The sequence below is a fragment of the Stegostoma tigrinum genome, chromosome 27 (assembly GCF_030684315.1).
Source record: "Stegostoma tigrinum isolate sSteTig4 chromosome 27, sSteTig4.hap1, whole genome shotgun sequence".
NCBI lineage: Eukaryota > Metazoa > Chordata > Chondrichthyes > Orectolobiformes > Stegostomatidae > Stegostoma > Stegostoma tigrinum.
This window is the reverse complement of record NC_081380.1, coordinates 40,434,301-40,451,927: the sequence shown is the minus strand read 5'-3', so window position 1 is coordinate 40,451,927 and position 17,627 is coordinate 40,434,301. Positions and strand designations below refer to the sequence as shown.

General features: G+C 37.1%; 1 protein-coding gene across 4 annotated transcripts in view; it reads left to right on the top strand.

Moving 5' to 3' along the window:
* ulk2 (unc-51 like autophagy activating kinase 2) overlaps positions 1-17,627 on the top strand; it is a 109,808-nt gene that overhangs the window by 51,069 nt on the left and 41,112 nt on the right. For all 4 annotated transcript variants that reach the window (XM_048556793.2, XM_048556794.2, XM_048556792.2 and 1 more), the window contains 8 exons: positions 849-881; positions 1,951-1,987; positions 4,237-4,410; positions 7,743-7,816; positions 8,707-8,808; positions 9,811-9,869; positions 10,892-10,974; positions 15,747-15,797. In XM_048556793.2, the coding sequence (XP_048412750.1) occupies positions 849-881; positions 1,951-1,987; positions 4,237-4,410; positions 7,743-7,816; positions 8,707-8,808; positions 9,811-9,869; positions 10,892-10,974; positions 15,747-15,797 (613 nt within the window). The remainder of the gene's footprint in view (positions 1-848; positions 882-1,950; positions 1,988-4,236; positions 4,411-7,742; positions 7,817-8,706; positions 8,809-9,810; positions 9,870-10,891; positions 10,975-15,746; positions 15,798-17,627) is intronic.

Genomic DNA, 17,627 nt, shown 5'->3' with positions numbered 1-17,627 from the left:
TAATCAAGTTGGAATTGACTAACAGGGCAAGATTTGAGTTGTTGCTCATGGGCAGAATAATTGTATAAACAGTGTTTTGGTAGTCATTCCCAGTCAGTGTTTGTGACTATGGTTCTTTTTTGGGGCTTGCAAATGCTGTCTAAAATATTAGTTGTTTTTTTGTCTGAGGAGACCATTTTAGCTAAATAGTATTTTGTTTTTAACTTCAAATTCTACCATTTATTTTTGAGTATTGAGTGATATGGCTCATAATTCTCTGTGGAATGTATTGATTATTTTGACATGGTTCTGAGAGAGTTTTGCATTCAAATAAAACCTCAAACTCTTGGTGATCTTGAATGGATACTTTCCAAAGATTAGCGAACAAAAACAAAATAGATTTTTAGGAGAGTTCATGAAGCAGAGAAACAAGTGCGAAGGTGAATTAGTTTTGGAAGAATTGCATGGAGGAGACTGATTATAATTGAAAGAATGGAAAAAGAGAAGTAATGCAGTTAGGACAAATTCTACAATCTGGGGCAACAGCTGGAGAGATGGTCACCTCACATTTTCATTAAGTTGCCATGCAAAAACAAAAGCCCCTGAAAGTGTGCAGGCAAGTCGAGCTAACTATGCAGTTCAATATTCTGAGCAAATATTGTTGGTGCTGAAACATGCTTAATCATCTCTTCGAAGTACTTCTAGAATTAACTTAGGAATACGCAACTCTAATCATTTCTGAAATAAGCTACTTTTCTGTTGTATGCTTTCCTGTGCAGCATGCTGCTGGACAGATCAGTATTTTTCATCCCTTCAGAAATTGTTTTCAAACTTTTTCCGGACTGAAGTGATTTTGTTTTCCATTCCAGGAGACTCCAAACTCTGTTCACTTGGTAATGGAGGTAAGGTTAAAGAATATTTTTAACTGTTATTCTGTTGTAAGATGGAAAATCATAAAATCTGATGGAATAAAAGTACTTACATTTCGATTGTTTGTTATATTCTATAACTGGTAAAGTTGATAACTATAAATATTATCTCTGAGATGAACTAATATAAGTATAAGGATACTTGGATATGCTCATTGGAATCTTTGTTCTGGCTATCCAGCTTATCCATTTTAACCATCCGATTAAGGGCTTGTATTGGTGTGATCACCAAATTTCAGCTAAGTGGTATCAGACAGGCTTCATTTTATGATCAATAACATGAACAATGTCATGCAAAAAATTAAAGCAATTGAAGAAATGGATCACCTAATAATTTATTTTAATATGAACGTGAAATAAAAATGCAAAAACATTTAAAGATACTTTCTAAATCTTTTAGGTTGTCCTCAGTCTCTGTGGCACTGTATTTGGGCTGTATGAGTTTAGGCAGGTACTTCAGGAAAGTTATGTAAGTGATGGTACAAAGTGCTACAACGTGCAGGTTCTGAGCTTTTTGGGGTCTCTTAATTTTGTTTTTTACTTTTATTGTCCAAATAGAATCTCCTCATGTTTTTGGCTGCTCTAAGTGCGCTGACATTCAGTGTAATTGCGTTGTGCTGTTTATCTTTAGTTGCTCTTTTAAGCTTTAAGTATTTTCCAAATAAAAGATACATAAATCCAGAAATCTAGCTTTACTACATTTGTAAGCTGGAGGTTTAGCTTTCAACGTTTGCCCAGCACCTTCCACGTCTTTCAGTAAGTCCACGTGCTTTTGCCACATGATTAAGGTATCTCTTCAGACCAAAGATTGGGAAGCAACATAAGTATCTTTAAAACTGTGTCACTTGCAATGCTTTGAGTCAATTCCTGGATAAGTAATCGTGTTAAGTGAAGTTGGTGAGTGGCCACGTTTCATTTTTTTGGTTAGATGTGAAAGAGAGATCCAAAAGAAAACCATTTCCTTCAACAAAATAATTTTCTTACACTGTCAAATATAATTTAAAGTTTGGAAGTATTCTGCTACTTTTCTTCTTCTTTACAGTATTGCAATGGAGGTGACCTGGCAGATTATCTGCAAGGTAAGTTACAGTGTTTGCTAATACAATTGAAATAAGCTTAAACACTTGTTTAAATGCTGTTTAAAGCATGTGTGTTCAGAACCCTGCAAGAGCAACTGCTGACTTCTTCAGTGCGAAAAGGGTAAATTCAACATTTTCCTACTTAAATATTTTATTTGAAAGTGTGGAGTTGTAAATTAAAAATTGAGGTGTCATTAACTTAGTGTAGCTCTCTGTGGATTAAAGTTCTCTTCAGGCTTCCCATTTTTATCTGTCCTTCAACTTTGTTTGAGACATGTTTTCTTCGTTTTCTCTCCATTGTTATCACGATGCAGTGGAATTTCAAGTGGATAGAGCTTATTTGGATTGGAACAATGCAAGTTCGACAACTTGATCAATTATTATTGGTCACCTGCAGTTTAAACATACTCACATTGACTCTCATGTTTTAAGTGTGTCCATATATATTTTACATGGCCATTTGTTTTGAGTTGCAGTATTCATGCTGCGTAATTTTTGTTGTACTTTCCAGTATATGGTGGATGGCAGATCAGAGCATGGTATCTGTAGATTAAACTGAGTCTAAAGCAAAACAGTTTCTGAAATTTGTGAATTTAAGGAGTTGAAGAAAAAGTTAAATACTCTTGAAAATATTTGATCTGTTATTGTTTCAATAGTAGTTGTTTCTTTGTATAACCTCAATGACCGAAAGCAATTTGAGAAACTTCTTTTGGATTTCAGTTGGTCAAATTCTAAGTTATCACCACTGTGTGGGACAAACAAATATTTGCAACATATCACAACAGTATAATGTATAGTTATAGAGGCTCTTGTACAGTTATGGTGTCCCTACCTCTTGACCATGAGGGCCAGCTTCAAGCCCCACACCTCCACCCCTGCTCCAGAGCTGTACAATCACTTCTCCGAACAGGTTGATGAGAACATATCCAGTGTACATTTATCCTTGAAATTCCTTTTTAGTGGGCATAAAATTACAGGGTAGTCTGTATGAGTTCCCATTTCTCCAAATCTTGAACTAGAAAATAACATTGTCTTCATTGGGCGTATCTTGATCACTATAGTTAATCCTGTCCTTACAATTACAGAAATTGATTGCATGCGTTAGTTTTGGAACAGGTGATTTCCTCATATGATGAATGTATCATGAAAGTGTCCACAGAACCTCAGAAATATTGTGGTTCAAAAGGAGTCCATTTTGTCTACATTTGCTCATTTGAGCAAATAAGTTATGCTGAACTGATGCAAAACATTAGCTGCACATCAGCTGGAATATTGTGGACAGTTCGAGGTGCCACGCCTCGCGAGCAATATGAACACATTGGCGAAAGTGCAGAACAGGTTTACAAGAATGTTTCTCATCTCCAGACTCATAGTGATGAGGAAAGACAGCAGATGCTCGGACTGTTTTCCTTGCAGAGGACAAATCTAAGAGGAGCGTTGATAGAAGCTTCCAGAATCATGAGGGGTCTGGACAGAGTAGATAGGGAGAAACTTTTCCCACGTGTAAAAGGATCAAAAACAGAAGGTACAGATTTAAAGTAATTTATAAATGCAGCAAATGAGATATGAGAAAAAAACTTAACACAGCCAGTAGTTAAGGATTGCAGTACACAGCCTGGAAGTGTGTTGGAGGCAGATTCAATTGAGGCACTCAGAAAAAGCGTGGGATGGTTATTCAGACACAAACACTGTACAGGATCAGAGCAAAAGGGCTGGACATCTAAACCAAGTTAAAATGCTCAGAGTCCGTGTAGAGGTGATGGACAGAATAGCCTTTTTCTGCACAGTAGTAATTATGTGGTTCTTATTTTGAATGGATAGGATGCAACACTGTAAGTTAAATATAGGAAATATTGAGCAGGCCAAGCAGCATTTATGAAAAGAGCGGAGGAATTAAAGTTTCAGATGTGGAATCTTCATCATATCCACTGTGGCACTGTACCCAAATCATCAATGCAGATGGTTTATATAGATGTGGCCTGACCAGCAAGTTTCCTGCATTCTGTTGTAGTTTGCTTTTTGGCACATCTGAGACTATCTACAGATGTAGAATTAGCATTGCAGCCACAGTGCCTTAGATTTCAGAGATTTTATAAGAGCCTGAACATCCAGATATACTTACGTTTTGAGGTCTTCTATCGCTTTGGTTTATGTATCATATTGGGCCACTTAAACCTGCATGTAGTGGTTTTAATGGGAACCTCATCATTTCTCAGATTCTGAAATAACTAATCCTTTATTTTGAATAGTTAAAGGGACACTTAGTGAAGACACCATTAGAGTCTTTCTCCAGCAGATTGCAGCTGCTATGCGAATACTTCACAACAAAGGAATAATCCATCGGGATCTGAAACCACAGAATATTCTACTGTCTTATGTGAGCCGGAAAAAATCTCATATGAATGGAATTCGTGTCAAAATAGGTAAAGCTAAGATTGTTGTTCTCTTTAGCAAACTCAGTTTTGGTCAGAGCATTACTTGGAGATTTCAGTGAACCCTCATGCTTTTGTGAAGTGAGAGATAAACACACATTTCCCAGTAATCTGCATTCATCTTAAACTGCTGATTTAAGAAAGTTTTGGTATTTCTGATGAGTGACTATCCCTCACTTAACCTTCTAATGGGCCAAAAGAACAAACAGGAATTACAGGCTTAAACTGAACTGAGTTGCTTCAGCGTAATGGCTAGAATTGTACAGTTCAAGGGCCAAAAATTGAAGAGTGGTCACAGACTGGCACAGTACTGTCATGAAAGCTCTGCTTCAATTCCTCAGTTCTTTGACCCTTTGATCTTTTGCTTATAAATTTCCATGTTTGATGCCACCTCTCTTGCTGACGCCTGAAGAAGGAATGAGACTCCGAAAGCTTGACTTCGTATAAATCTGTTGGACTATAACCTGGCACTGAGATTTTGTTTTTGACCTTGCCCAAACCAGTCCAATAATGCCACGCCCACATCAATTCACTTTTAGGGATACAGGAAACAAGAAGAGGAGGAAGCCTGAGCCTTCTCAATCATTCAACTAGATCACAGATAATACTGTACCTTTATTGGGTGTTTTTCCACACTATATCCACATTTCCCTTCGTATATATAATATCCAGACATTTATTGATATAACCTTTGGAAATGCTCAATAACTGAGCTTTCTGACAATTAGTAGCCTTTGAATGAGAAAGCTCCTCAGCTCAGCGCAAAACGTTCTTTTTCTTAATCCACGACTGTGTCTCCTGGTGCTACCCTGCCAGGGAAAACCTCCTTCCTGCATCTACCCTGTAAAAAGTTTGTACACTTTATGGTCCCAGCTTCTGTTATTACAGCACAGGTCAGATCCCGGTCTGATATCTGGCTTGATAGATCATGTTTTGTTTTGTTCGGTTTTAACAAAATGATCTTTCATGAAAATAAATATGCAATGCTCCATGTTCAGATTTAACATTCAACAGAAATTCATTAAATGAAATAAATATAAAGTAGAAAAAACTAAACTATTTAGATATATAAGTTTTTAAGGATTTTGAAATTCAGAGTAAAATACAATCCCATTATTCCTAAAATCAGCCCTTAACAGTATTCACAAAGAAAAAAATACTTCTCTTTCATGCCTGCAGAGCTTAATTTGAAAGTGATTTCAATTGCCTGTTTTGGACAAAGCAAATAACTGAGCTTAGATTTTCTCAGCTTCAACTAACTTCTGCAGGATTTTAACCGAACACTACTTGTCTTAAAACTTTGAAATGAAATTCCTTGACTGAGGTAACCTTGTTTTAAAGTTGCCTCCCTTTCTCAACAACAATGTTTTTCATATCTAGCCTCAGCCAAAGTATTCAAACTGAAATTTAAAAGCTTTATCCAATATTTGGTGTTTACCCTAAAAAAAACCCATCTGAAAGCCTAACGCATTACACTGTTTGCTTCGTTCCCTGATGTGAAGAAATCCCATTACTGTCCAGAAGTTCTCTGTCTAATACTGTTTTAAGATAGATTATGGCTACAGAAATTCTTGCAAGTTAATGATTAAAGTCCCCTCAGAGACACTAGTGCTAAGAGTTCAAAATTGAAAAATCCCCAGAACAAATGATATTAAAATATATATAAATCACACACCCGAACAACATAGCTTCAGTGTTGATGCTGAGGATTAAATAAGATCTTTACATCATGAGTCAGCCACCATGAAGCAGTTTCTACTTGTGTTACATTAGAAGGAAATGAGCACTAGCAGCAATCGAATGCTACAGTTTACGTCAGTACTTCTGACCCATGGGAAATGGAAAGTGACAAGACTCCTACTAATGATTGCTATCAAATGACTCTTGCTAGAAGGTGTGTGGATGTCTGGTGACTGCGGAATTGCTTTGCTATGACAGCTTAATAACTAACTTTCCAAATCTCAATGTCCAAAATCTCATGTGACAAATTCTCCCTGGGCAAGAAGTTGGCACTGGAGGAGCTGTTAAGAGTCAGGACCTTCAGGAGAAGAGGGGAGTTTTTTTTCCAAAAAATAAATTTCCAAATGACAACACATGCCTTTACACCTAATTCGGGATTTGCTTATTCATGTGGCAGATGGAGTTTAACCGAAGACTGTTCTCTTTCAAACTTGGCCCAAGGTCTTTATTTACTGTTGCACTGCACATTCTCCTAGGAAGTTCCACGAATTCTTGTATCTGGGTTGAGTAATTCCTAGTACATAGATTGTTTACAACTTTGCTGAAAGGCAAGCATGAATGTATGAAGGATAAAAACAGCGGTGTTGTGCTCATTGGAGGGCAGTCAGTGTCATACTTTGTTTTTCTAAATAATCTCTATAAAAAGAATTATGCTGTCCACACTGCACAAGCTAAAAAATAAATACTCCATGATTCAAGAGTTTTGAATTAAATACAAGTTACGTGTTACTTGGTATCTTAAAATATTAAAATTGAAATGTCTACATTACTGAACTTGTTTTTATTCTGGATTCATTTTTAATGTTGGCTTTGCTAACGTAGTCAGCCAAATAGATGTATAGAATCAAATGACCCGATTTCTTAAAGTACCACTCAATCCCTGAACGTACTTGAATAATGCTTCTTTAGATGTACATTTTTTTTAATGCTACAAACATACATGACAATCAGGGCGGAAGTAGATCTCTTGGCCACCTGAGCCCACTCAACCAATTATTTAACCACAATTGCAAAGGTCTGTCATTAATTTTATACACGTTTTTACATTGTTTTTCCTATATTTTGGTCACATTTCTTGCGTTTTGGAGCAAGTAAATAACACAAATTGAATTCATTTGAGAAATGTCAGTTCTGAGTCAGTTGCCAACAGCTGTAAGAACCACATTTTAACCTTTCGCCTCCCATGTAGGAGATTTGTTACCAGTTCTTTGACACTGATTCTCTTGAGCTACTTGGAGGCTTCATTGCACAGCAGCAATGTTTTCTCCTTTAATTAACCATTATGTGGTTTGCTTCAGTTGCAGCTCTGTTTTAGTGAGGCACAGTAAGAATCTTGGCAGTATTTCCTGCTGCTTCAGTGTTTTTCTTATTACTAATCACATTGCTTTTTGATGTAATTCCTGTGCACAAAATTACTTCTAAATATGACTATAATAATTTATTGTAATTCATTGAATATTTTAGACATAATGAGAAGCAGTATAATTGCAGGTATTTTGTGGAAGTATGTTTTCTTTAGTCAGATATTGCGGAAAAATCAAGTGGTTCACATTATTGAAAGTGTTCTTTATATTTCTCCATAGCTGACTTTGGCTTTGCCCGGTATTTACAGAGTAATATGATGGCTGCCACACTTTGTGGATCCCCCATGTACATGGTGAGTAAAATGTCAGCTTTTTACCAAGTGGGATGGAGAATAGTTTGTAAAATTTTTACAGTAGAGAAATTATATTTACTCCTACTTGCCATCTGTTGGATGTGTTGACACCACTATCAAACCAGCCTGATTCCAGGTTAAAACTCTGAGACAGATTCTGACCAAGGCCTCACACCTACAATTCATTGTCTGACCTGAGATGTCACCTTTTGTATATTCCTATAGCTCTGCCTGCTTGTCATGACAGTACAGCTCTGACAGTGACTTTATAAACACTTCACTCACAGTCTAACACTCTTGGTTACCTGCAGACTTATTATCTGACACTCCACTCACACCAGTTGAATGATGTTTTGATCTCTTTGCCTATAAACTCTGTGTCTGTGTGCAGTCCTCTCTCACTTCACCTGATGAAGGGACTGCACTTTGAAAGCTTGTGATTTCAAATAAACCTTTTGGGCCATAACCTGGTATTGTGAAACTTCTGACTTTGTCCACCCCAGTCCAATGTCAGCACCTCCACATCATGCTTTTAATTTATCTAACATCTCCTGGATAACTTCCCAGCAAAGTAAATTGGTTTTCTCCTCGGTCTCAGATTCTAACTCCAAGCTGGAGGCATTTGCGTTGTTAGCTGAAGAATTACTCACTGAAAGCTTAAATTTTCTGGGAGTTTCTTGCAGAGTTAGTACATCTGGCCATCCCAAATGGTCCCACATATTTTTGATGCCATGTCCTGTCTCCAGTTATCAGAGACCAGATGATCTGGGGCATGAAAATAGTTGAAGATTGTGAAAATACGCTATGCAAATAACACTAAATTGGGAACTGGAGTAAAATTTAATGGCTTTACCCTTTGATTGTGGTATTGTTTTTATTTTTTGTTTCAGGCACCTGAAGTCATTATGTCGCAACATTATGATGCCAAGGCAGACCTCTGGAGTATAGGCACAGTAATTTTTCAGTGTCTTGTAGGAAGGCCTCCTTTCCAGGTAGATGTTGAGAGGTTTTTTAAAAATAGGATTTACCTTTGATTATTCTGAGATAGTTTGGTTTTATTATTTTCAAACGGTGCAGTCATATAACAGACATACGTATGGAAACAGGCACAACAGTACAAATGGGGAAGAGAAATATATTCTGAAGAAGGGTCACTGGTCACCTTGAAATGTTGGTTGTGCTTTCTGTGCACAGATGTTGCTAGACTTGCTGAGTTTCGCCAGCAATTTCATTTTTTTAAGAGAAACATTATGTAGTTTTACACATCTACATCAGTAATACTTCACAATGCTTTGTCATGTGAGAATTGGGTATTTACAGCGAAGTTGGGTGAAATTAAACTGTACTGTAACTGAACTTGTTAATATTACAGTAAGTGAATTTTCAGGTAAAGAAATATATCAAGTTTTTGGCAAACAGCCTTGCATATGGAGTTAATTAGCTGGGAATATCTTTTTAGAAATTGAGAACAGAAATAATGTTTTAATAGAATTGGTACACATGCTTATTTTAATCGTGGTTTTTCTAATTTCCTTCTGTTTGAAGAACTTTGCTTCATGGATGCATGCAAGTTTTTCTAGAAACCTTAATTTTGAATGCTGTATAATATGGATTGTATGAAATACTTTCAGTAATGCACTTATCCACATGGATATTTTTTTCAGGATCCATCAGAAAGACTGAATGTTACAGACATGCCAAGCACACACACACAAAAGGGGAAAAAATACTAATGAAATTTTTTTCATGCAGCACTCTTCAACATTAGCATTCAACAGTGTATTATGACATCAGTATTAGATCATGTTCACTGAACTAATGACTGTGTTTATCTCTGCAATGTTTCAACAGTTCAGTGTTTTAGAATGTAAAATTTGAAATGTGTGGCATATGTCTTGATGCTTATGCCCACTGGGCAATTTCTTAATGGCTATTGTTCTCTAGACTAACTGGGCCAGCATCTGATTTTTATTTGAAATCTGTCTTTGTTGTAGGCTAACAGCCCACAGGATTTAAGGCTCTTTTATGAAAAGAACAAGACTTTAGTACCCAAGTGAGTATTACCTACTTTATCTTGAGTCAAACATGGATCCCTTGGGTTATTTCTTTCTTGATCAGTTTGACACGACGAAGCTTATCACGGCTTACATAAACTACATGTAGATCACATCAAATGCTCTCTCACGTTTTAACATCAGGATTTAGTGTGATTTTTTTTGGTTACCAATTTTGATGATTGCTCAGATTATAGAATTCAGTCTTGAACTGTCAAAAATGAAAGAAGTTATAAGAAAGGAATCTTTTAGATGACCATCTTTCGAGATTACTACCATTAATTTTTTTGAGATTTTCTTTAGTACTGTCAAACAAAGTTCAGAATTACACTGCATGTTTGCAGCAAAAGGAATGCACTGCAGTTATTTTGTTATTGCGTTAGTCTTTTTAAGCAACTTGTTTAAGGTGTTGGAGCTTGAAATTAAATTACTTCCAATCTGTGTGCACTGTTGCCACAATGGATCTGTTATAACACTGCTGCATGTGTGGTGAGAATTCTTTGTGTATAACTTCAATAACTTACCCAGCTCTGACTTGAGAAACATACACCATGCTATTGTGCTGAATTGTTTTCTGATTTCCCACATCATCTGCCCTCTTAAGATCTTTCTGTACAAGCTTGCTAATATAGACCAGATTTTGGACAGATCTGTGGTTTGAAGCTAACCTTCCCACATGGGACCTACATGGACCATTAGTGCTGAGTACAGAACCTTCAGTCCCCTCACTTAGCTTGAGTACTTTTAATCGGAAACTATTGCACAGTTTCATGAGCTGATGTTGCTAATACCAAAGCATGTGAATTTAGTAAATATGGGGAAAGCAAAATTTTTAATTATTGACTAATAAACTGGGCAGAAGGACCGCAGAATATAGAGCATCACAGAATGTAGTGTGATGAGCTTCAGTTATGTTTTCCTTTTCTCACTTCAGTATTAAAGCTTCATTTTATTATTCTGTCTTTCATTGTCGCATTGTCCTTTGACATCTACCGGTGATGGTGGTTCATTTATCAAACAGCATCCCAAGCGAAACTTCTAGTCACCTGGGTGGCCTATTGCTTGGCTTGCTTCAGAGAAACCAGAAAGACCGAATGGATTTTGGTGAGTAGTTGGTTTAATTTCCCTTAACATCCTGTGCTAAGTTTTAGATCCACATTGAACTGTAATTACCTTTGCCTCAGCTCATCTGTTACTGCATGAGGCAAAAATGCCTTTTTTATATTTGTGCGCTTGGCTATTCCAGTGCTCTCCTGCTGGCCTCATTTGAGCTCACCCAAGGCAATGCTGTTTGTATTTCAGCTTTCACAAAATCCTGAAGACTTATCATTCGTTTGTTTGTTGACCTAGAATGGCTCCTGGTTCATCAGTGCCTCAATTTTAAAGATCTCATGCTTGTTCCAGTTTGCTCCAGGGGTTTTGTCCTTCCTATTTTTGTAATCTCCTTTAGCTCCACCTCCAATTCTCACCTTGTATGGCATCACCAATAGTCATTGTTCCAGCATTATCAGACAAGCTTTTAGGTGCCTGGGCATTAAACTTTGGATTTTTTTATTTTAAAGTTCTATGTCTTTTCTCCAACTTTCTATTAAGATACTGCTTACGACGTACCTGTTTAACCAAGCTTTTAGTTTCATGTCCTAATAGTAAAAGCAAACATTCATATGACAAATTTAGCATAGTTAAACTTCCTAAGAGGCTTTATCAAGCAAAATTTAACCTTAAGTCATATGAGATAGAAGGACAGGTGAATAAACATCTGGCTAAAGGTAGTTCTTAAAGGGTGTTGTAAAAGATACTGGAGCATCATGAGAGGTTAAAGCCTTGAATAGATGTGAGTTGAGAGTTCTACCAAATTTAATGTTGTATGACCAATTAAGTGTGGTTTATAAAGTTAATGATCCAATTAGTGATACGGGACAAGTCAGATTCCAAAGTGAAACCCAACCTGATTAGTCATAAATTTGCTTTTGGTTCCTATGGTGGCTAATAACTGAACGTATTCACAAAGCTGCCTATGTTCTTTAACAAAAAAAAACACGTTTATTACGCAAATTAACATAAGCAGCAAAATTTCAACCTTTTCTCCACCAATATTATTTGATGATACTCAGTCCTTGTGAAGTGCAGCAAACATGTTATTAACTGACACCTTTGGGACCAAGAGTGGACCAGTTGATCAAATATTCTGGTTGATCAAGAGGTCCAGATTATCAATATAAAAACATACGCTAAGTAATAGGAATGTAATGCGGGGGTATACATATCATGTGGCATAAATCGCTTAAATAATAAATTACATAAAGCTAACTGGCTCAGACCCTTCTCAACTGACTACTCAGACATTGCAATAATACAATAAACTTTTGGTATTTCAGAGGTAACATTTTTGCCAGTTTATTGAGAGTGTCAGTTCATTAGGTGCTGGTTAAAACAAAATTTGCTGTAATTGGTAAATTTCTTACTTAACTGATTCTTTCCATTTTGATGGCTTTGAGACCTCTTTAAAATTCCGAGGGCCTGGATTTCTCTTTAATTACAATGGTCTAGAGCTGGTTCTCTTGGCATAGATAACTTTTTTTTGGAAGGATTGAAAATTTTTACACAATCTCTCTGTTTGAGACTTCACAAAGCCATCTTGTCAAGGTGTACTGCTCCCTTGAGCTAAGAACCTGATTCAAAATTGTAAACCTCTAGTCTGTTTTCTCTGTATGCCATAAGACTGTGCATTGTAAACATATCTGTCAACATTACAGTGTCTCTGCTAGACACTTAACATGTCCCACTCCTTCTGGGAAGTGATGTCTTTGGTTCAATGTTCCATACAGCTTTCTGACCTTTTTTAAAATACTTTTACAGAGCCTGAAACTGCACCTGTAATTTACTACTAACTTGAAATCCAAATTCTCATATGATACATTTTGCACCCTTATCACTCCTGTCCCTAAGGAAAAATGAAAAAGTATCCTGAAGAGGCATTTATTTTCCACCAGAATTCCTTCTAATCATTTTCTACTTTGCGTTAGCAGTAATAACATAGATTTACATTAAACAGAAGGCCTTTCATAATTTATATTCTACCCAGATATTTTGACCACCTCAGTTGTTCGCATAATGTTTTCTCTTGACGATCTGTACTGTTGTAATATCTTCACCTTTTATGTGAAACATTTGTAAATTGTATGGTAGCATTAAATTGTATGTTGCATTAAAGTTCAACAAACTAGCACTTTATACTGGAATCTCTCCAAATAAACAAAGGGTTGTGGGCTGTATAAAGAACAATCTCTTCAGATTTGTTAGATACGAAAACTTCTCATTGATATTGAGCCAAACTAAGCTCAGATACTGTACTGTTTCTGTACTGTTGACTATATCTACTCGTGCATTTAATTTTATGGAAAAATGACTGTCCATTCAATCCCCATCTTGTTGTTCTGTAACAAAACTGTACTACCGTCAGTATCACTGACATTGACAGCCGGTTAAAATGGCTTCTCACTTCGCTGCTAAATTTGGCATGGTGGCCATCACTACTTTCAAATGGTCATAGATGCCTTTTTTCCATCCAAATTCCTCGTTTTTCTTTTGGTTATCTTCTCTTTTCATTACTCTTTTGTCTTTGTTTCAGTTGAAGCTTTTTATCTCTCTTACTCTTTCCTCTAACTTAAATTTTTTCATTGCTGATCACATCTTAGCTAATTCTAGCAGTGAATCTCTATTTCAGGTTTCCTTCCTTTTGAATGCCAAAGACTGGCTAATCACTTTAAATGATGTTAAGGTCTCGTCATTACAAGATCTTGCTTTTATTTCTACCTCTAACCCATTTACTGACACTCTCTCAGTTTAGCCTTAGTCAAAGATTTCAAATAATCCCGTTATGTCTTCTATTCCTAGCAATGTTCTGGCAAAATTTTGAACTTTCAAAATAACTCAGTGTAGTAAACTTCATAGCAACTCCTGTTTTTGGTTCCAATACGTCCACGTGCTTCTTTTTCTTTTTGTAAGTTTATTATTTGTACTTTACCCAGTGGAGTTAGTTATTGAACACATTCACCCGAGGCTGCTAAAGTCCTTTAAACAAAGAATACAAATTTATTGCATGACAGGAAAAGAAAAGAGACAAAACTACAGAGTTCATAAACATCGTTTTGCTGTTTGTTAAAAAACTGAGTTTGAATCTTCCCCCAGGAGCATGTTTTACAGATGACCAATACCAGTGAAATTTCATTTCAGTTTAGTTCTTTAAATTTGTTCTTAACTAAGCCTTTACAGTTTTGAGGGCCTGGGATCCTTTTCTGCTCTGATGGCCTAGAAACTTATTTTCAGTTTTTACTGCTTGAAAAGTTGTATCAAACTCTCTCGGCGCGGAGCCTTAACAGAACTAACCTGGTCTGTTTCTGTGACTTTGATTCTAATTCCTAGTTGCCCTTCTGTGAGGGTAAATTGTTCTTCTGAACTGAAAGCATTCTGAATTGAAAAATCTAGTGGTCCAGGTCTGTTTTTTTCTGTATGCTGTAAGAATCAATGTTGTAGATAACTTGGTGTAGAGCTGGATGAACACAGCAGGCCAAGCGGCATCTTAGGAGCACAAAAGCTGACGTTTCGGAAGGGTCTAGGCCCGAAACGTCAGCTTTTGTGCTGTAAGATGCCGCTTGGCCTGCTGTGTTCATCCAGCTCCACACTGTGCTATTGCGGATTCTCCAGTATATGCAGTTCCTTTTCTCTCATTGTAGATAACTTGATTGGGGCACCTGCTGGGTACATAACTTAAGTCACACATCTTCTTGGAAATTATCTTTAATTCAGTGTTCCAAATGACTTGATACCCTCTTTAAAAAAAAAATCAGTTTACATTTGTAGAATTGAAATCACACCTCGCCTAGCTCTACTTTTAAAATTTAAATTCCTAGGTGCTGATGTATAATACACATTCATCTTTCGTGAATTTCTTTCCACTTCCAGAATTATTTTCATCCCTGAAGATAGGAGAGACCTACCCATGAATGCTTTTTTTAAATTGATGCATGGGAAGAGGGCGCCGCAGGCTAGACAGCATTTATGGCCCTTCCCAATTGCCCCAAGGGCAGCTAAGAGTCCGCCATATTGCTGTGGGTCTGGGGTCACTTACGCCAGGCCAGGTGAGGATGGCAGTTTCCTTCCCTAAACAACATTTGTCCAGTTGGGCTTTTGCGACAATCAACAATGGATTCGTGGTCATCATCAGACTGTTAATTCCAGATATTATTGAATTCATATTCTACCATCAACTGTGGCAGGATTTGAACCCAGGTCCCCAGAACATTATCTGGGTCTCTGGATTAACAGTCACGTGATAAAACCACCAGGCCATTACCTCCCCGTGATATAATTGCATTTACTGCAATCTGTTCACAGATCCACTTTGGCAAGGCAGAGGAGTCCACCCACAAAGTGTAATATTGCACTCCGTGAGAAACTGACTCTGGTTGACAAAGTAATCCCTTAGGGGAGTGCTAATGCCTACAATACTGGAACTCAAACATAAATTCATAATTGCAGCTGATTTTATAGTTCACATTGGTGCTGCAGAAATTAACAATATTCTTTGAACTATCTGTTTTAATCCCAACTGGCTGTTTCATTTGTCTCCAATCACCAGTTATGTTGTAAACCATTCTGTGCCTATGCGTTTCTGTACAATGAAGTATTGAATGTGGAGTTTAAAATTCATTGTTTTGTTGGAAAATAAATATGTTTGTAATGCCTTTGAGACACAACAAACATTTTTGTAGCTTGTAATATTTGTTCTCTGGAATGTGTGCAGAATGTTCAGAGGCAGCTTCAAACCATCTGCAGTTTCAACGAGTAAAATAAGCTAAATTTTTGTTTTTCAGAAACATTCTTTAACCATCCTTTCATGGATCAAACATTGTCAGTCAAAAAATGTAAGTCTGTGGTTTTATTTTGTTGTTTGCGGTCTGTGCTAAATTGTGGAGAAATTGCTGCAGTCACCTTTTTCATTTTAGTTTATAAGGCCAACATTTAATATGTCTCTATAATTTCTACTTTGGAAATGCAGTGAGAAATTCTGCTTCCACTAGCTTGCTTCCAAAGCAACTGACTGCAGTTAGTTGATTCACTCCCTTGAGATAATGACTGTCTACCAGAACAAGTGTTTAAATTTAGTTGCATTCTTTCATGGGACGTGGGCATTGCTGGCAAAGCCAGTATTTGTTGCCCAGTCTCACGGCTTTTGAAATGAGTGACTACCAGAGCTCTTAACCATATTGTGGTAGGTCTGGAGTCACATGCAAACCAAGTAGATATGGTGATTTTCCCTAAAGTACATGAGTGAACCAGATGGATTTTTACAGCAATCGGTGACATTTCAATACCACAATCACTGAGGCTAATTGTTATTAATTGAATTTACACCCATCAACTACTTTGGTGTGGTTTGAACCCAAATCTGCAGTGTATTATCTTGGTCCTCTGGATTGCAAATTCAGTAACATTACCACTGCGCTGCCATCTTCCTCACTTGATTACAGTGCTGCTGAATGTAATGTTTACATGATGTTGTTTTCATGAAATTAAAAATTCATTGATTCAATGTCATTTAATCTAAATTTACTCCAGGTCACTGATTTTGTTGGACATGGTAATATATTGTCCCCGGCCACACCGCTTCCCTGCTTCCTTTAAAGAATTTCTTTTATCCTTTTCTGTGTCTAATTGCGCTGATTGTACCTTTTGTAGCTCCTATGTTGCATAACGGTCAAATCAGGATCCAGCAGCAGTTGTATGAAGGCAGTCGGCTTGTCCGGTTCCTGCCTGGGTATTCTGAGAGAGGTTTTTTTTTGCAGGGGGGCATGTAATTTGGAGGAAAGAGGCAATTTAGGAAAGTACATGCAATTCATAAATGCTCATAAAAATCTGATTTATTTTGCAAGTAATTCTTATACGATGGAGTATCTTAAAAGTTTATTTGTGACCTTTGCCAGTTTATCTTTTGGTTTCCTCTTCCCCTTACCTGTTGTTGCGCATTTCTGTGGTGGCAACAACCATTTTCTTTGAAAGAAAGGTTTTCACCGGCTTAAAGTTCAACTTAATCGAGTGGCTTTTGAACCATTCTACTGGTTGACGTTGCCATTTTGACACCTGAAATCATTTTGCACTCAAATTGGTGACTGAAATGAGTGTATTCATAAGTGGCTCATAGAGCCTAAAGGCAGGTAAACAAGTGAACTCCTGCATATCATTGGAAAATTAAGCAACACTTTCAAACTTAGATAGAGATAGCAAGAACTGCAGATGCTGGAGTCCGAGGTAACAAAGTGTGGAGCTGGAGGAACACAGCAGGCCAGGCAGTATTATCGGAACAGGAAAGCGGACGTTTCAGAAATGTCTGAAGTAAGGTCCTGATCCGAAACGTCTGCGTTCCTGCTGCTCTGCTGCTGCCTGGCCTGCAGTGTTCCTGCAGTTCCACACTTTATCACTTTCAAACTTGACTTCTGTTACTAATATTTCTTCTTTTTAAGTTGCATTCTTCATTTAAAATAAAGTGTAAATTAGCTATCTAATGAAACCAAAGTAGTTAATGCTGCTAGGTTAGGAGAGGTTGAAGCTGGTAGAGGACAGCATTTCCTGATATAGATCATTTCCATGACTTGAATGGTATCTTTCTATTGCAGGCATAAAATAACAGCCTGCTGTTATTGTCTCTTCTCGCTATGGAAGTTTTTATTCAAGCTTCACTCTACAATTTTGCACAA